Below are 20,364 nucleotides of genomic sequence, written 5' to 3'. Positions count from 1 at the left end.
TTTCCACCCCTGACTTTCCCTTCAGTAGATTTTAGAAGGAAATATTGTACTATTGACATTTTATTTCCTTATTTTTCATTTGGCAGGTAGTGACATTGCAGGTAAATAAATGAATATAATTTTACAAAATATAATGGATTACTATTGATTTCCTGTATAATTAATAATACTGTATTCATTATTAATTATATACAATATTTCCATCTGTGATGGAGTAGAAATATACCATGGCATGAAAAAAACACTCAAGTACCTCAAATTTGTACTCAAGAAAAATACTTGACTATATGTAATTAGTTACACTCCACTCCTGACTTTCCCTTCTCTAGATTTTAGAGGGAAATATTGTACTTTTGACATTTTATTTCCTTTTTTCATTTAGCAGGTAGTGACATTGCAGATAAATAAATGAATATAATTTTACAAAATATAATGGATAACTATTGATTAACAATAAGTTCATATCAAGTATACTATGTTTTAGGTATTGTATATAATAAAAAAAAATACTGTATTTATTATTAATTATATAAAATATTTCCCTCTGTGACCATGTAAAAATATACCATGGCATAATAGGAAAAGACTCCTCAAATTTGTACCCAAGATAAATACTTGATTGTATGTAATTTCCACCCCTGACTTTCCGTTCACAAGATTTTAGAAGGAAATATTGTGCTTATGACATTTTATTTCATTATTTTTCATTTGGCAGGTGGTGACATCAAAGGTAAAAAAAAACTGAACTGTACATTAAATTCATATCAAGTATATTATGTTTTGGATATTGTATATAAAGCAATTGACTGTATGTAATTAGTTACTTCCCACCCCTGACTTTCTCTTTATTAGATTTTTAAGGGAAATATTGTACGTTTGACTTTATATATCAGGTGGTGACTTTGCAGGCTAAAATTTACATAATTTTGTAAAACATAATGGATTATTTACAGTATATTCAGTTTATACTATGTTTTGGAAACAAAACTATGCTTTTACTTGCTTTCCTTTTACCTTTATTTTGCCTAAGTCCTTTTTATAATAAATTTATGCTCTGAAAGAGGTCATTCTGCATCTTAAGTACTTTTATTTTGATACTTGATTCCAGTGTCAATCAAGTTGATTAATGAGGAGTGTGTCTGACGTATATATTATGTATTTAATTTGATGCACCGAGGCTAACTGGGTGACTATGTGTTGTAATGTGTTTATTTTTATTTTGGTAATTCTAAGTTGATTGTATGTATGTGTATGCTGACCCCTAGCTCCAAGACAAATTTCTCTGAGGAGACCAATAAATGAACTGAACTGAACTGAACTGAAGTACATTTTGGTGTTAATACTTCTGTACTTTTACATAGAGATGTACTGTACTACTTTCATAAAGTTGGAGGACTCATCAAATTCTCATTAAAGATAATTTTGTGAAAATCAAATCAGTAGAGGACAAGATATCCTGACTTAAAGCTCATTATGTTGGACCAAGTTTCAAAATATTTGATCCAGCATTGTCCAAAATATAACAAAAGCATTTATTAATTAGACCCTCATTACCTTGTAGACACTCACTCCTTTCAAAACATATGCCCCCTGTTTGTTCAGCCTTTCCTTATAATTTGCAAGTCTCTTGAGATTTGTTAAAGATAAGTCATATCTAAGCCTAAACTGATATTCTAAGAGATGATCAAGGTCCTCCTGAGCTACGCAAGAAGTAATGCAACTGTTTCCAGGGGCTGAGAGGTACTCTCCGTACTATTAACCTGACTTTACCTTAAGTTACTCGCATTACACTTTTATATTGTGGTATTTTTGGTCAAGATGTGTGAATACTTCTCCACATGCACAGTAAAAGTAGAAAAAGAAAGACAGACATTTGCAAAAACACTTTACTTCTCTGCAACATGTTTCCCTTCAGAGAGATGTCAGCTAACAGTTAGCCCCAGTCCTTTCCCTTTGACTTACCAAAATACTATTCACAAAATACGATTCAAAGTGCCTTTCCACGGGGGAAACAGACTGGGATAATGCAGCTTGTAAGCAGGTGTGCTTCAGATATGAAATGATGAGAACAATAAAATAATACGGGCAGGCACTTCAGTCATTTGAGGTATGCACAGAACAAATAAAACAAACAGCATCATAGACTCGTCTTTAAAGGCATTTGCTGGCTGTGTGCAGGTAGTTGAGGTTTGGGCTCCACACACAGTGCAGTGCCCAGGCCTTTGGCTCTCGGTGGTCTACTGGTGGAGCATGCTGTCAGGTTTGGGATAGCCAAACAGCTTAAAGTCGGGTTCGTACAGCCTGTACAGTTCTCTCCTCATTGTCATGGGAATCTGCGCAAACCAGTCTCTTTCCCAGCTGGCCGCAGTTCGGTTTCGAGCCCCTGAAGGGAAGCGTACCAGATGATCCACCTCCAGAAGCTTCAGCAGGTGCTCCGCGTCTGTTTCCAGGGTTTCTAGTCGTCCGACGAAGTCATACTTCACCTGGCATGGATGGCACAGACGGTACACCTGAAACACACACAAAGCAAGTCTTCAGTTTTAAAAGTGCATCAGTTTGGGCGTATGTTTGTGACTTTGTTATACCTGCTTTCTCCATAGCTGTTTCTAACTTGTGTGTGTGCACATATCTTGGTATACATGAAAAACAGGTCACACAACTCGTCTCCTGTTCTGTGTTTATTACCCCAAATGTTTATGGCTACACCGCCCTCCTCAATAATTATATGAATAGCAGAAGTAGAAGATAAAGAGACAGAGATACATGAAAGAATAAAAAAAAAATCTAAAAATTAAAATCAAAAATCAAAAAAGATAAGTGGCATATTATCATGCCAGAACAATGTGCATGCTGAAAAATGCCAGCATTCAGACTCAATGGTGAGATTGTTTGAGTGTGGAATTGATTGATGCAGTTGTCCAACAATACAACACAGGAAAAAAATAGCACTCACGACCAGAAAAGAAGAAACGAGCTTCTCACAACCAGAAACTAGAATTACAGCCTCACACTTGTATGACTCCATGCACCAGTCAAGTTGCAGTTACAGATTTTATCCATGTCAGTGAAAACATACATGCTTCACACACATCCTACCTCTAGCAGCACAGAAGATAATAATATAATCATAATAAACCTTACTTATAAAACGCTTTCCAAAACAAAGTTACATACACAGTTATCATGCTTTACATGATTGATCCCGGATTTTTAAAAAATGCAGGATTTAAGCAAATAAAATCAGACAATTTAAAGAAATACAAAGAAACAATAAAGATAAAATACCATTACTGAAGCAGATAAGCAAAGCTGGCAACTAACTGCCCTGCACTGACGTAGGTATGAGGCATATAAATTGCACAGAGGAAGATCAATACAACAGCACAGTTTCAAGATGGGCACCCATGATTAGTGTCACCAATTCAGTACCTGACCAAATGTCTCCCTTCTGTTCCTGATATACTGTATGATGTTGAATAATGACCAGAAAAGTGTTTTTGCAAAATATTATGATGTCACAGTGAAGTTGACCTTTGACCATGTCATCGCTTCATCATTATATCCTATTAGACATTTGTTTGAAATTTCTGTCATAATTAGCAAATTAATTCTTGAGTTAAGACTCTTCTTGAGTCATGGCTAAAAAACATGCTTCCTGAGGTCACTGTGACCTTGACCTTTGACCTTCAACCACCAAATTCTAATCAGTTCATTCCTGAGTGCCAAATTTGAGGAAATTCCCTCAAGGCCTTCTTGAGATACTGTGTTCACAAAAATGAGACAGATACAAGGTCACAGAGACCTTGACCACTGACCACCACAATGTAATCAGTTGTTTTTGAGTCAAAGTGGACGTTTTTGCTAAATTTAACAAAAATTCCCTCAAGGTGGTCTTAAAATATCCAATTACAAGAGTGAGACGTCACAGTGACCTTGACCTTTGACCTCTAACCACCAAATTCTAATCAGTTCACTCCTGAGTCCAGGTGGAAGTTTGCAAAATTTGAGGAAATTCTCTCAAGGCCTTCTTGAAATATCATGTTCACTAGAATGAGATGGATACAAGGTCACAGAGACCTTGACCATTGACCACCAAAATGTAATCAGTTCATCACTGAGTCCAAGTGGACGTTTGTGCCAAATTAAACAAAAATTCCCTCAAGGTGGTCTTGAAATATCCGATTACAACGGTAAGATGGATAAGGTCACAGTGACCTTGACCTTTGACCTATGACCACCACAATCTACTTAGTTTGTTGTTGAGTCCAAGTGGAGATTTGTGCAAAATTTGAAGAATATTCCTCAAGGCTTTCTTGAGATATCTCGTTTACAAGAATGGGACGCACAGACTACCTAAAAACGGGCCTCCAGCCTCGGCTATCACCATCTCGAAGGCATAAAAAGAAACAAGAGCTTCTCACAACCAGACAAAAACAGAAACAAGCTTCTCACAACCAGAAAAAATACCCAAAAAGCATTGGCTCCAACAACAGCTGCCAAAACAAAGAAATATTCATATTGGAATTTCTCACTGTGATACATAAATATCCTGTATATTAAATGCCAAAACAGTGCAATGTCAACATCAGAGCAGAGTGTATGTTTCATAGAATTACTGCAGTATGAAGTATAAAACTGGGACACACAAAGTGCAACAATCTTAGGTAATAGCAAGAACTCTGTGTTATACTGGTATTGTCTTTCAAAAAAATGATGTGAAAGTGGAATACGACCAATAGAGGGGGAGAGCATGCACATAGCGAGCTCATAAAATCCAGTCATCTCATAAATAATATTATTGCTGTGTGAGACGAATACCTGCCGCCAGTGTTCATTGAAGATACTCTCCCTCTCCGTCTCTGGATCCAGCAGGTACGTGATAAACTGCTGAAATGTTGGTTTGATTCCTGCTGCGAACGCCTCAGCCGCTGTCGCTGGCAAACTGCCCGACACATTACCATAACGATGCAGCATGACAGAACCAAACTGCTTGTAGAAGTCCTCATTAGGCCTGTAAACACACACAAATACACACAATTCAAGAATGATAGGACTGCTGTTTGATCAAAAGTGAAGGCTTTCCCTCAGCCTTGCCCTCAACTCAAACGCATCCACAGTCACACACACACACCCCTCTGTCTAACCATTCACTAATGGACACTTACTTTCCAAACTTGTTCCTGAAGGCTGAGATAAGACGAACAAAAGGGTCTCGTACAAACAGAAACTTGGTGTAGTGCTGGAGCTTGAGTGCCATCAGGTGGCGGGAGAGAGAACCATAATGGCGCCAAAACCTGGGAAAAGACACAAAAGGCACACAACACCATGACAGCAGATCTTAAGTGTAGTGACTGAAAGGCTTTGAAGTTTTAGCTGTGTAGTCTCGTCCAGTACTTAAAATATTTGGTGATGTTACTAAATGACAACAAGCCAGATCAATAATTTCAATAAAAATAACTTGTCATATTTGCTGAAACTGTCACTTTATCATGACAGTAGTGCATGAGACAAATCATGTTCCTCGGCCCCACAAACTGCTTCTTATGGCATTTCTGCATGCTAACATAAACTAGGGCTGCACAATTAATCAAAATATTCTCAAAATCACAACATGGCCAAGTTCAATATTTAAACTACTGGAGCTGCAATTTCTGATAAAAGGTAAAATGTGCCATAACATACCATTATAATGAAGCACTGAAGTTCTACAGGGATGCTATAAATCATATTCCAGATGTAAGGGAACATGCTTGTTTGGTACAGACCCCTACAGAAATCACACCTTCATCACTGCTGTAAAATGAAATACAAAAATTACCATTCCAACTAAAATCGCAACTCATATCGCAATATCTGTCAAAATAATTAAAATATTAACTTTTTTGCATATTGTGCAGCCTGAACAAAAACAACCAATCAGAGCTGAGGAGGCTCTGCAGCTGTTAATCTCTGCTCCCAAACTGTGGTCAAACTGTTAAACCAGGCAGTGCTGATCAAATATAAATCAAGATACTGTTTCTGCATTGCCTATTTTTCATCTCAAGTGTTTTGAAAAACCTATTTTAGTGTACTGTTTAGCTGTAAAATGAGAAAGTTGGTCTGGCAGGTGGGTAGTGGGTGCTACTTGTTGTTTCACTTGACTGTTTCCAACATGGCAGCCAGGTCACAAATGGTAAATGGTAAATGGACTGCACTGGACTTGTATAGTGCCTTTCTAGTCTTTCGGCCACTCAAAGTGCTTTTAAACTATGTCACATTCACCCATTCACCCACACGTTCACACACTGGCGGTCGAGGCTACCATACATGGTGCCACCTGCTGCTCAGTAACCATTCACATGCTCTCACACACTGATAGAGAAGCCATCAGAAGCAATTTGGGGTTCAGTATCTTGACCAAGGATGCTTCGTCATGCAGACTGGAGAAGCCGGGGATCAAACTGCCGATCTTCCGATTGGTGGATGACCCCCTCTATCTCTGAGCCACAGACACTGCACTTTCTTATTTCACAGCTAAACACTACACTACAATATGCTTCTGCAAACAGAATCTTGATTTATATTTGATCAGTTCAATGATTGACATGATTGACAGCTGCATTAGAGACTCCTCTGCTCTGATTGGTTGTTTTCCGTGAGCTGTGGTAGATTCTAGCAAACGCCATTAGATGCATTAAGAGGAGGAGGGGTGTTTTTTTCCACAGATTATCTGTCTCATAACATACTGTGTGGACGTGGTGACAGTTTCAGCAAACATGACAAGAAGTTGTTTTTTTTTTTTTTTAGAAAAGTTACCAACTGCAGCTGTAAGAGGGAAAATATGTCTTGTACATCAGTGCAGATACAAAGACATATGTTGAGATACTCATATCCAAACACAGACAGCTCCTGAGAGGCAGAGAAAGGTCTGTCTGTGCTGCAGCACCAGCTCCCCCGCCTGTCGTTTCCACTCTCCTCTTCCAAGTGTCCACTCAGTAAATAACTGCTTAGCTCTCGGATAGCTTCTCAAACACGGTTTCAGGAGAACTGAATATCTAAGTGTTGTTGTAGGACTGTGTGAAAAAGGAACACCATGTACCTTTTCATTAATTACCAGCCCTCTGAAATAGAAGTGGAGACAGACTCGCAAAAGAGAGAAATCAGACACTAATTTAAAAACTGTTTCTTACGTCCTGGCTCTACAACCTGATTTTTTGGTAAATTTCCTTTGTTGTCATTGTGGGGCGGAGGTGTGTGGTTTGTTTGGCATTCCAGTCTTGTTTAGACACATATTTCAGTCTCTGTGTCTCACCATTGACTTGTTAGAGGGATTTTTACTGAGTTGTTAAAGAAATTACAGAGGGGGGCTTGGTCTCTGTGTAGGAATTCAGTTTGTGGAGGCAGCATGTTTTCTTTACAACAGGTCTTTCTTTTCCAACTCATTGTTCTGTCTTACAATACTATTCAATATGTTGGAGACATATTCCTTCTTGTGTGGTACAGTCAAACATTTTTGCCCAAATATAATAAACACCACATAAAATTATCTTGTTAGTTAGAAAAGTAATATATTTATGGTACACATAGTACTTTGAGATTTGTCACTTGATGCCTCTTGAATCCTGATGAGCATCTGGAGGTATCACAATTAATTTTTCCTCATTAATTGATGCTTGATTGGAGGAAGCATTAAAGAGGAACACCACCTGAATTAAAAAATTCCCATGATATTTCTATGGCCGAGGAAATTTCTCTCTCTCAAACCTAGAAACCAGAGAAGTAAGTCTCAAACTTGTGATGTCATAGGACTAGGGTTACAGCGGTATACTGGTTTTAAGGTATACCATGATATAAAACTGGCGGTTATCATACTATGTACATTTGATTATCTACTATATTGTAAAAAATGCAACTGGACCAAGAATCTCAACTTTATTTTAGTTATTTAACAGGGAGACTTTTTACACATACTTCCATTTTTTTTAATGGTTTTAAATGGTACGGTTGCAACATTCAATCTCAACTTTATTTTAGTTTTTACACATACATCAATTTTTAAAAATGGCTTCAAGTGTCAATAATAGCAATAAAATGTTCAAACAAAAATAACCCTTCTCTTTTCATTCCTTTAAGGGTCATTTTGTTATATAATAATAATAATAATAATAATAAAAATTAATGAAAAAAAAACAACTATTACCATGATACCGTGAAACTGTGATATTTTATGTGACAGCTATTGTACCATGAAAATCTTATACCGTTGCAACCTTAGATAGGGTATAAGGCCTGACCTGCTCCATTGACAATGAATGGGAGCCTGATTTTGAGGATCCACAGAATGTTTGTTTTCTGTTTTTTTGCTCCCAAAAAACCTTTATTCTATTGTAGTGATCTCAGCTCTCGGCAGATCTCAACTGTCTTAAACCATAGGAACGACATGTATGAATTTTTACAATGGGCGTAGGTCCCCTTTAAAGATAATACCATCTAAGATGATTAGAAGTGCAACTGTTACACATAATAAACTCAATTTCAAAGCAGACACATCTTGTACCATTCTGCAATTACAGATAAATCAAACATGGGTTTTTAAGGGTGAACCTGATTTTTAGACTTGATTTTTAGACTTTAAGACTCCGTAACTTCTAATGTGAATGTTTTTAGATTTAAAAAAAAAAAGTATTCAACAAAAGTAAATTACAAAGAGATTTAGTAATTCTAAGAGTTATATGCATGCAGTGTGGAGAAGATTTTTTAACATCACTTAGGGAGATATGATTTAAAAATAAAAATATTCAGAATTTTTTTTTCAGGTGGCTTGTCAAAAATTTCTTCAGGGGTAAGGCGGCACTAGAGAGATTTGGATTTACAGTATGACCATATTCCTGGTTGTGACTAACACCTACATATAAACGAGAATTTAATGGGTAACATCTCCTCAATTCGGCTCTGTGACCATTAGGGGTGAGGATCACCAACGGCCTCATTATAAAATATTATCATGATACTTAAGTCATGATACAATATTATTGAGATTTTAAACATTTTGCAATATGCCGTAAAATATATTGTGAAATGTTGTGATTAAATACATTTTTTCTACTACTACCCCAAAGGAAATCTTTATTGACTGATCTGTTTTGGTGAAGTTTTTAATCTGTTCATCTCAATGAATCATTTCTATTGCAGCAAAATGTATCTAGTGAACTGAAAAACAATTGATTGTAGTGTTCTGGCGGGCAACCAAAGGTTTTATCTATATTTGCAATATTGATAATAGATATGATAAAAAAAATAGATCGATACTTGGCATCTGTGTATCGATTACATATTGCCATGCAAAATATCCCGACACCATGCTGTATCAATTTTTACTCCCATCCCTAGCAAGCATACACATATCTTTGTGTGTGTGTGTCATACTTGGCAAAAGTGAGGTGGAGAGAGGAGTTGTGTACGATGTCAGGAGGTACAGCCTCTGGGTCAGTGTAAGGTTTTCCCGAGGAGGGCGAAATCAGAGACTGAGACAGAACCACCATCACTCTCTTCCAGTTGGTGCACGCCACCTGTACGGAGAACAGTGACGGAGGGACAGAAAAAGGAAAGACAAGGAGTCCAGACAGACATGACGGACCACGAACATCAGTGTGTGAGCAAGTGTGTTTTGACTGGTTGCAAAATACTAAAAGAAAAAAGCATTTTTTAGATGTTTTTTGTCTTTCTTGCTTTTTTTTCCTCACACTTCCATCCACACACAGTGAACTCACCCACTACCCACATGCTCACACAAGTCCGCACACACACACACACACACACACACACACACACACACACACACAAGGCAGCTGTACCTTGGGAACGTAGCAGTAGATAATCTGGTGAGTGTCATCCACTATCAGGTGATCCAGTTCCCTGTTGGGGATCTGCTCAAATGCCCGAGTCCTCCCTGGGAATTCAACGGCATCCTTTCCTGAACACACATCCATGATACTCTGCTTCCTCGCCTCCTGCTCCCTATCATCCGTCCACTCCTCCTGTGTATGCTCCTCAGCTGCTCCACCTGTCTTCTCAGTTACCAGTGTTGGACTGGGAGCAGTGGTGAGGACAGTAGAGAAAGAACCGGTCTTGGCTCTGCTGGTGGACGTGGAGTGTGAGGGCCCGGTGGTCGTCCGAGGGTGAAGCGACTCACGTTTGGGCTCCTGCAGCGGGTAGAGGTTGAAGCCCCCGACATCGTCCCAGTACACAATGATCAGCAGAATCATGAACAAAGACCCCAGGATGAATGCCACCCGCAGACCACGCCATGTTCCCATGGTTATACTCAGTCCAGAGCCGTGATTGGTGAAGAAAAGAGGAAGAGGTTATCTCAGCTCCATGGCGGGTGGCTATCTATCGCAGAAGAGCACACTTCCTACTTGCAAGCTGCAACTGAAAGAAACAGGAAATGTTACTAAGAGCCCAGTTCCTCTTTTGCTGTCTAAATGAAGTAAAATGATTAATCAGCCATAAACTGATTTATTCTTAGACGGTGAAATATAACATGGCGTCTTCAGTAGCTCCGCTTCAAAAAACACAAACTGGCAGTTCACCAGTGTATACACAAGTACATTTACTCAAGTACTGTATGTGGACCATTTAGAGAGGAATATTCCACTTTTTAATCGAATACCTTTTTTACATATTTGCTGAAGAAATCTGAGGCACTCAAGAGGGTTATTATTTAAAAAGCCTTTAATATCTGATGGCTATTTAGTCATAGTGGCAGTTAAAAACATGCTTCCACGTTTCAGCCATTACGGCTTCATCAAGTCAAGCACCCTCATTCACACTTAAGCAGCACTCCATGTGAATGAACACCCTTGGCAGTTACTAGTTGCTCTGAAGAGCAAGATTTAACAAAGCCTACAAAATAAATGATGATCACGATGCAACTACCCAGCCGTATAGGAAGTATTTAAAGTTCCACCGTGACCAACTTTTGCAAGAATCTTCCTGTTACAAATCAAAAGTTAAATTCATGATGAAGTAAAAGTAAAACACACCTTTGCGCAGTTTAATACACTCAGCTGTTTTGCTGCTACAACTTTACTGGTATAATCAGTAGCTTACAGTGGCTAATGTTAGCAAACCCTAACTGTAAAGACTGCTGTTTAACTGGCATTACTGACTCTTTTCTGCTCATACTACTGTTACACTAAATTTTAACATTTTCTATCCCCCTGTTTTTCCACTCTTGACCACAGTTGGCTCCACTCAGCAAAAGCTACATGGACTTTTTTAAAAAAAAATACTTAAGCAATAATAATCTGTTCATATCATACTCAGGGGGCATTCTGTAGCCTAATAATACTTTTTATAGTATATTTGATGGCGAATGTAACATAAAGCTCAATTAGAGACCTGGGGTCTCATTTATAAACATTGCATACGTGCACAAAATGAGGCCTGAAAGAGGCATACGTCACTTCCCGCACAAAAGTTGTGACCTTAAAAATACACTTAATGGGAGGACCTTTGACCTATGCTTACTAACATCATTTTGGAGATGGGAAATTGGCAATGCAGATGGTGAGGTGAAAGCCTGATTGTAAGAAACTGTCAAATATGTTTTGGTGCACACCATTTTGGCTTTTGTCCGTAGATACAGTTTTAGTATGGATCCTACCCATTGTTTTATAAATGAGACCCCCGGTCTGGTTCTTTTTTTTATAGACGTTCTTTGAATGTATAAATCAAGATTGTTGGCTACCTCAAATTATGTATCATTCATATTCCTTTAGTCTGCAAAGGTCCTCAGATCATGACTGATATATTATCTGAAGTCTAATTTTTATACAGGTAATATTCATACTGGTTTAAATAAACAATTTAATTGTGTTTCCTGATCTTTGCTGAGCAACAGTTTTGTGTGAAAGCCTGTTGATTTCGGTGATTTAAGCAAATAATAGCCCGGGCTATTAATTGAAGTTTTACAGTATTTGAATGTATTTAAATTTAAGTTTAATTTTGACTGTAGGTCTTTTAGTTGTAAAGGAGCATTTTTATAATGAGTCATGCTAAGCCTCAAAAACTTCTTCCACCACTGGGGTTTCCAGTATTTCTCCAAAATAAAAATATCCTGATATAAGCAGGTCCATTTATTACCCCAGTAAGAAAGAAAGTAAGTAGATTTAGACCTATTAAAGGAACTGTATACTAAATTCCAAGCATCAGAGCCAGATTCAGGTTGAGGGGGCTGAGTTAGCTGCCAACAGTACAAACAAGAGCGCAAACAACCGACACAGTGCTGTCAGAGTTTATGGGGGTGGGAGGTACGCTTCTGCACGACACTGTGATTTGGTTGGGATAATGTTATCAGCTGTATCAGCTGTATGAGCGCAGTGCGGGTGGCGGCAGATAGCTAGCAAGTGGGACACACACAGGGATTTGCATGCAGTAACATGCACATGCCACAGCACCGTCGACCACAACAAGGAATAGATGCTTGGATTACAACACACACAGAAGGAGCGTGACGTCATTCTCAGTCAGGACGCCGTTACTCCACTATGTCTTTACATAGCAAATACTGGTTTGCTGTTAAAAGTGCTCTTATTAGCTTTGTTTCCTACTATTATGTAGCACTTTCTAATAAGCCACCTTTAAAAGTGAACTATAATCAGTAAATGGGAGCTTTCTTAATGGTTAGTGAATGATTTACTGATGCTTTATAGATCAGAAGCCATCAATAAGAAGATTTGGGTTGGCAGGTTGTCAAAAAATTGGATGCTGTTTATTTTCTGTTAAAACATGATCAGATACTTATTTATAATTATTTGAATGCCTTATTTAATAGAGTTCTCCATACAATTCTTGGTTCTACATATTAACAGGGCCTATTAGACTGTAGAGCCAACAATAATTTAGTTCCTACACTCTTACAGTTCACTACAACATCTCTATCATCCACGTTCTTTGTGTACACACAGACAATGATGTACAACATTCCATTCAGCTGCCTGGTCACCATGGCAACAGTAAGCCGTGGCTCTAATTGTCTTACATCCAGTGGTTGGATTAAAGCAATAAAAATCAACATGGAACAAACTGTACTAAACTGGAATGAAATAAAATACTGGCATTAAATCCTGCACATGCGCCCTGCGGTCGGCTGCCTTGCACATGTTCTGTCAAGTGACGTTTACAAAACAGTCATTCAGGCATCAAATCATCTGTGGCTTATAATTTGTAGCAGGCCGGGCAGAGCGCTGGCAGCAGTGTGTAACAGCCTGCAGTGACATTTTTACAAACCAGAAACAAACAAACATAATGAAGAATATTAGTAGGATGATGTTTAATGTCTCGGGGAAGTAAACACAGCGTCTGTAGTTTATGTGACAGGTGGTCTTTTCACTGAAAATGGAAATGCTAAATTAAATAGAGAGGGGGCGGTGTTTATAAATGCCAACACAGTGCATAAAGTAACACACTGAGCACTGTGAGTCAGTGTTCACTTAAATCCACTGATGAATTTAAGGGCATCATAAAGAATGTGGTGGTAGAGACATGTGCTTGTTTTTCTTGAGAGGCCACTGTGTTTGAATAGTTGTTGTTTTATTGTGGATTTTTTGTGTGTTATATGTTGCATTTGTTGCATTTTAAATGTGTTTGATCGTCTGATACCTTGGCCAGGCGTCTCTTGTAAAAGATTTTCAATCTCAATGGGACTTCCTGGTTAAATAAATAATTAAAATAAAATTCTACACAGGCTTGGAGCTTACTGTTTGCAGTAAAACCCATGTTAGGATGTTATTATGCTATTGTTCCATGAGTTCCAGCATTTGTTATGAAAACAATTGTTCCATAATCTTAAAAGCTTTTTTTTTTTTTTTTTTTTTTTTTTACACATTTTAACCCTCTGGAGTCCACGAATGCACCAGTGCATCCAAACCAAGTGACCGATTTAAGATGATGTAGCAGCAAGACACAGCCTCGCCTAGTCTCCGTTCAACTTGTGTCGAAAATGCTAACTTCAAACTATATACCACTTTCAAATTGTGTTGATAGGCTCAGTAAAACCAGACTTGTGATAAATAATTTACGCAATGCTGTTTTTGGAATATTGACGTAACATTTGGTGCAGGAACAAACTTTAAAATTGGACTATTCTAACAAAAGTGTTCGCAAGCAAAATAAAAAATCAAAAAATAACTGTAAAGTCACACAGGTCAAGTTGTGCTGATAAAAATGACACCAAACAAGGTGAACAGTTTTTAAGGTGAAATTTAAAGGTACAATCAAAAGTAGTTAAAAATGGTCGACTACAAAGGGTTAAGAACAATATAAAATTAAAATCAGTGGTGGGCGGAGTAGCTTAAAAGATCCTACTCATGTAAAGCACTGGTACCTTAGAATAACAGCTAATGAAGTTGTAAAAAAAACTCTTGGTAGACAGTGTAATAACATGCTGGCCTGGCACTTGTGGGCTGCTGCAATAATTTCACACTGTGGTATTGTTACTTTTTACTGACCCCAGCTTGTAGTGGATATTAGCCATATTTTTTTCCATTTTGCAGACCAAATCTTCAACTGAATAATTTTAAGTATGTGCTAAAAATGGTTATGACCTGTGTGCATTTACCCAGGGGCCGTGGGAACCTGAGGCTCCGCCCGGGGCGCTCAGCTGTCATAGAGCTGTGAACAAACGGGGCAGTGGGGGCAGCAGCAGCAGCAGCAGCAGCAGCTTCAGTCCGGTGCCTGCCGGAGGGTCTACACCCCTTATTGTCTGTTCCACAAAAACATCTGCTGTCGGAGGAAATAGTGGAAAAAATGACGGTCCTAATAAAACCAGGAAAAACTCCAGACTCAGAGGAGCATAACAGACAGTCCTCTCCCTGCTGCTCATATTTTTAGAAAATTGTTGTTTTTTTCTGTGGTGTTTCTTTCCACTAGGTTTTAAATCTATACTCCACGTTGACTGGAGGGGCCTATTTTAAGACATCAACATCCTCAAGCTCTTGTGGAGACTTGGCACGCGCTATACCTACACACAAACACACGTGCGCAAAGACGCGCAAAAAGGAGAAAAACATTGAAATACTCCGGTGTGAAGTTTAATGCATCTGTGGAGCTCCGTGGCAAGTTTGCAGTGGTTTTCACGGTTATTTTTTTTTTAATGTTGGCTGCCCATGAGGGGAGAGGCCACAGGCTGTTTTATTTCAGTTAATATTTTTTCTTTTTCTCTGTATCACCTCCTCCAAATCCTCGGTCGGAAACAGCCTTAATTTATACAGTACACAGGTTACAATGTGCCCTTTCACCGGCCGCACCGGACACTGTCCCTCTCTCATGCACACGGACACTCTTCGACTCCACACGCAGCAGCCCACGACAGAAAGACTGTTCTTATCTTCCTCCACAGTCTCCTCTGCTCTTCCTCCTCACTATCCCCCTCATCACGCTCCCTTTGAGGTGTAAAGAAAGCCCGGTTCTGTTCCCTTTATGCCCTCCACACCGGGAGCATCACGGCGACAATTAAAGCCAGTCTGAACATGAATCTGTCTGTGTGAGAAAAACACCACCAATAACCCGGGTCTCGGGTTAAATCTTACCCGGCAGATGAGCTTCATGGTGCCGGTCAGTCCGCCCTTTGTCGCCTTCTGCTCGGTGTCCCCCTCTCTCTCTGTCCGTCAGCCCGGTGATGAGACCGGGTGGGCACGACAGGACTGTGGCGGTCTGCACTCTCCAGAATGAAGCAGAGTCTCGCGATATTTGGGAGCCATACAGCAACCTACTCTTCCACACACACACACACACACACACACACACACACACTCATTTTACACACCACACCACTCATGCTGCCGGACTATGCTGTGAAACCATAAACCTGCCTACGCCTATGGCACTGGTGCCCAAAATAAGGTCCTGGGACCCGCAGGCAGCCTCAGAGGGATAAAAACATATAAAATGTTATGCTTAATGCAAATTAAAATACCCATGGTATATCAAAATTATAAGTCATGTTAAACACTAAAATAGTACATTAAAAAAATAAATAGATTAAATAGAATTTAATAAACGAGATTCTAAGTTGTTATTATAAAATAATAAGTTAAAAAACATACATTTTGAATAAAAATAATGATATACTATGAAAAAATAATCACAGCCTTTTAAATAATATTATGATATACTGAGTTAATATTATGAGGCAATATTTTGACTTTTGCCGAACATTTTCATCATGCCTAACATTACATGTATTTTTCTTTTCTTGGCAGAAATGGTTTTCCATAATACACTGAGGTTTAATTTTTATTTTATGTTTTGTTTGTGAGTTTATGGATTTTTGCAACCTCCAATTTAAAACTTTGATTTTGACTCAGTGTCTTTACATGTGACAACATCTGGACCAACAAAGTAATGAATAATAACGTGTCTTTATTTAGAAGTAATTCCCCAGAATAATTAAAATATAAGGTCTTTGAATATAACTTTAAAGACCTTGTTTTTGGATTCTGGTTCAAACTTGGAGCCGCAAAACATGTTTGAGCCTTAAAATGAAGGGAACATAGTCTTAATGAGCATTCATAGAAGAAATAACTGTTATTCATTTCCATTTCATTTTTTGTTAAAGCCACAGGGAGCCACTGGAGTGGAACTAAAGAGCCACATGTGACTCCAGAGCCACAGGTTGCCTACCCCTGGTTTAGGGAGACTTGTGCCCTCAGTATTTCTAAATTCCTGACTACGGCCCTGTTAAGCAGTATAGTGTATGAAACCTGGACAATCATCTCACCAACCCCCCCAAAAGTGCAGAAAACAAGTATTAAATGGATCATGTATAGCCTTAGGCTACTTACAGTAACATCTAATTAAGCATCAGCGGGTTAGTTAATTAAACATCTTGGTCATTTTTTAAGCTTATATTTTTATCGTGTTGCATATAGGTTTTAAGTTATTTCACCTATTTTGCTCCTCTGTCCCTCCATACATGTAGTAAATGAGACATAAAAAATATTAAAAGCAACCACAGTGGTGGAAGAATTATTCAGATCTTTTTTAAACTGCAGAAACACCGTGCTACAAGTAAAAGTCCTGAATTCAAAATTCTATTCAAGCAAAAGAACACAAAATTTGCAAAAAAAATATAAGGCAAAAGTACTCAATGGGCAGCAGAACAGCCCCTGTCAGTGTTATATTACTGTATTATATATTTATAGATTATTCCTGATGCAAATTAGAGATCTTATAGTGATGGGTGGTTATTCCAAGATAATGTGTAATTTAAATGTTTTCTGTGCAAAATCTCAATGTGATAAGTAACTGTCAGGTAAAAGGAAGTGGAGTAAAAAGTACTGTATTTTCTTCTTAGATGTAGTGGAGCAGAAGTAGCCTATGGTAAAACTCAAATTAAGTACATATACATCAAATCTGTAAATTGTATATATACTCAAGCAAAGTTATTTTCTACCACTGTCCAGCACAACACCACCATGAAGTACAGCCTACATAAGAAGTAGTCCAAAAAAAAAAAAGTTGAATATATGGAGATATTTATAGCAGGGCTGTTGTACTGAAATGCATTACTCTGCAGGTGTTTCTACAGTATTTTTCTTTTTACTCTGTATATATGCTGTCTTATTTTCTGACCTTATTTTGTGAGTTATAAAAGTCCAAACATGGCATCATCCATGTTTGAATGAAGAGCTGTCTCCTAATGAGTATTTATAACATCTGTGAGCGGATGGGAAAATGATGGGGTGGCCAGTGTCTCCACATCAAAGGGACCAGGCGGCTCAGCAGCAGTCCACACAACGTTAAGACCACACGGATCCTGTTACTAAAATAAGAGAGAGAGAAATTTCACTTAAGGCATTTTGTCCAGAAAGTAAAGAAGTGTTGGACAGTGCCACAACAAGTTTAGCAGATTTACAGTTTGACGCCTCTCTCTTAGGACCAGGTGGATCAATGTTTGGATAAATTACTGCCAGCTAATGAAGCTGTTTATATATAATATACTGCTTATGTCAAATGGAATTCAGCAGTTTTGACAGGCTGGTACTTTACTTGAGAACTGCCACTCTACACTAATTTATACCTCTGTTCAGCTATATTCCAGACGATGATACTGTACTTTTTACTCCACTACATTTATTTGACAGATATAGCTTTTACATAAAACACATGATAGGCGTCTGTGATCTGATGCAGTACTTTATAACTAATCAGCCCAGTGGTATATAAAGTATCTATAAAAAGGCAGGCTGTAACATCTGAATACTCATATTTGTTAGTAACAAAATCAGAATAATAATTCTCGAACACTCTGAAATGAGGCTTTCTGAGTGAATACTGTGGTTACTTTAAGCTGGCTACATTTTGCTATACTTGTACCTGTGTAAAGTTTGGACTTTTACTTGTAATGGAGTATTTTTCGACCATGTTTTTTCCTCTATTTTTACTCTAGTTAAAGGTCTAGGGCAGGGGTCGGCAACCTTTGCTATCATAAGAGCCACTTTTGACCAAAAATAATTTTCAAAAATCTGTGTGGAGCCACAAAATATATTTGAGACTTTTAATAAAGGTAAAAAGGCCTATTAAGTCTAAATTAGCCTATATTAATAGTCTAAATGATCATTCATTCATGTCTTACCACAAGGTGGCGACTCTACAGGGCACTGTTCATGATTATTTGGTACTTTATCTTTGCAGAGCTGGCGGTGGAAGCAAACAAATCTGTCCGCACACTAGTTAATTCTCTATCTTATTCTGAGACTTTTACTTTTTTGATCTGGCATCCATAGCTAACCAGCTAGGAGGACTCAAGACGAGCCTCTGCTGTGGAGGTTTGGCACAGTTTCAAGGCAAATGTGTCAGGCAGTAGATGTGTTACGCACATTTTAGTTATTTTCATTTGGTTTGGAGGCTTCACAGTTTCACAGTTGGAGAATGCAGGAGTTTCTTTAGGCCTACAACACTGACATATAAAAAATAAAATGTTAAAAAACAAGAACATTACTCATTTCCATGTAATTTTTTTTTGTCAAGGAGCCACTGGAGAGGTGCTAAAGAGCCACATGTGGCTCCTGAGCCTCAGGTTGCCTACCCCTGGTCTAGGGTGTAGGATTTAGGGGGATGTATTTGCAGAAATGGAATATAATATAACAAGTGGATTTTCTTTAGTGAATAATCACCTGAAAAACAGCATTGTTGCATATTTATTTATTTAGAATGAGCCATTTCTATCTCAAGAGGGAGCAGGTCCTCCTCCATGGAGTCCGCCATGTTGCACCAACATGTTTGCCCAGAATGGACAAACCAAACACTGGCTCTAGACAGGGCCTTTCGCATCTTTGTGTCGGCTACTGTAGTTAGCAGCCCCTCTGCGTAGTGAGTTTTTTAACATGAGACTGCTTTAAGCTGTGTTTTTATCAGTTTAAATGTGTTTGTTTTGGAGAGGAAGAGACCTCTGTGGACAATTCAGCTCCTGGTAAAAACTCTGCTGAATGTCTGGGTCTTAAATTATCAGGAAAAAAGTTGAGCAAAGGTTAGCAGGAAGTGGGCTACAGATGGAGAAACACTTAAACATTAAACTTTTATTTAGTGTTCTTACCGCTTTTTATCACCTGGTTCTTATGTTTTGGAGAGGAAGAGACCTCGGACAATCTGGCTCCGGGTAAACATTTCCTGAACAATGAACACTGAAGAAATTCTAACCAGGAGAATTTTAAGCTGGTTGTAATCTACAGTCCTCACCACTAGATGCCACTAAATCCCCCTGAATCTTAGACACTGCTCCTTTTAGGATCTGAGCACTGGCAAAACTAAAAGCAGCATCCTAAATTTAAGTCATGGTTCAGATAGTAACTATGAAGGTACATTTGGGGACTAAACTTTAACACCAAGTTTCCACCTCTTAGATAATGTCTCCTATAAATAAGTTGTTGGTTCACCCTGTCAAACATCCCAGTGAACATCTGTACATACATTAGGTCATGAAGTTAATGAGGTAAAAGATCTCTGCAGTCTATAGAGTCAATATATAGAGTGGTCCATCACTGTCTGACCTCAAATCTCCATTAAGGATTAACTAATGAAGTGAAATGGTGCTGGCACATCAAGAACTAACTGTTCCCTGTATGTCGAGTCTCTGCACAATCGCTTTGTCTTCATAACAGTGACACAAATGTTGAATATCAAACTCAAAACTGTGCTGTCATTATGAACTCTGGTAAAACCAACCTGCTAGAAAACGTATCAGCAATCTTTAGAACAGTTTATTTATCCCACACAAAAGAAATTATACTGTGTTTTACTTTCCACAAGCAGACTAAATTACTTGTGAGTCACTGGAGGGACGGCTTGATAAATTTATGAGGAAGACTTTCACCTTAATGA

At 38.3% G+C, this 20,364-nt stretch overlaps 1 protein-coding gene across 1 annotated transcript; it reads right to left on the bottom strand.

Annotated features, from left to right (window-relative positions):
- Positions 1 to 813: 813 nt before the first annotated feature.
- Positions 814 to 15,697, bottom strand: LOC125886321 (carbohydrate sulfotransferase 12-like). The gene is made up of 6 exons (XM_049572433.1): positions 15,573 to 15,697; positions 9,834 to 10,410; positions 9,406 to 9,548; positions 5,166 to 5,294; positions 4,819 to 5,011; positions 814 to 2,510 (listed from the first exon to the last, which is right to left on the bottom strand). The coding sequence occupies exons 2-6, from the start codon at positions 10,293 to 10,295 to the stop codon at positions 2,238 to 2,240; spliced, it is 1,200 nt and encodes a 399-aa protein (XP_049428390.1). The 5' UTR covers positions 10,296 to 10,410; positions 15,573 to 15,697; the 3' UTR covers positions 814 to 2,237.
- Between the last annotated feature and the right edge of the window lie 4,667 nt (positions 15,698 to 20,364).

Source organism: Epinephelus fuscoguttatus, linkage group LG3, assembly GCF_011397635.1.
Source record: "Epinephelus fuscoguttatus linkage group LG3, E.fuscoguttatus.final_Chr_v1".
NCBI classification, from domain to species: Eukaryota; Metazoa; Chordata; class Actinopteri; order Perciformes; family Serranidae; genus Epinephelus; species Epinephelus fuscoguttatus.
This window is presented reverse-complemented; position numbering and strand designations above follow the sequence as displayed.

What these genes read in the sequence shown, in the direction of transcription:
- LOC125886321 (XM_049572433.1), bottom strand. Translation starts at nt 10,295, where the DNA reads ATGGGAACATGGCGTGGTCTGCGGGTGGCATTCATCCTGGGGTCTTTG. An exon ending in TCTACTGCTACGTTCCCAAG is followed by an intron (nt 9,549 to 9,833) that starts GTACAGCTGCCT and finishes TTCTCCGTACAG; the next exon opens with GTGGCGTGCACCAACTGGAA. An exon ending in TCAATGAACACTGGCGGCAG is followed by an intron (nt 2,511 to 4,818) that starts GTATTCGTCTCA and finishes TGTGTGTTTCAG; the next exon opens with GTGTACCGTCTGTGCCATCC.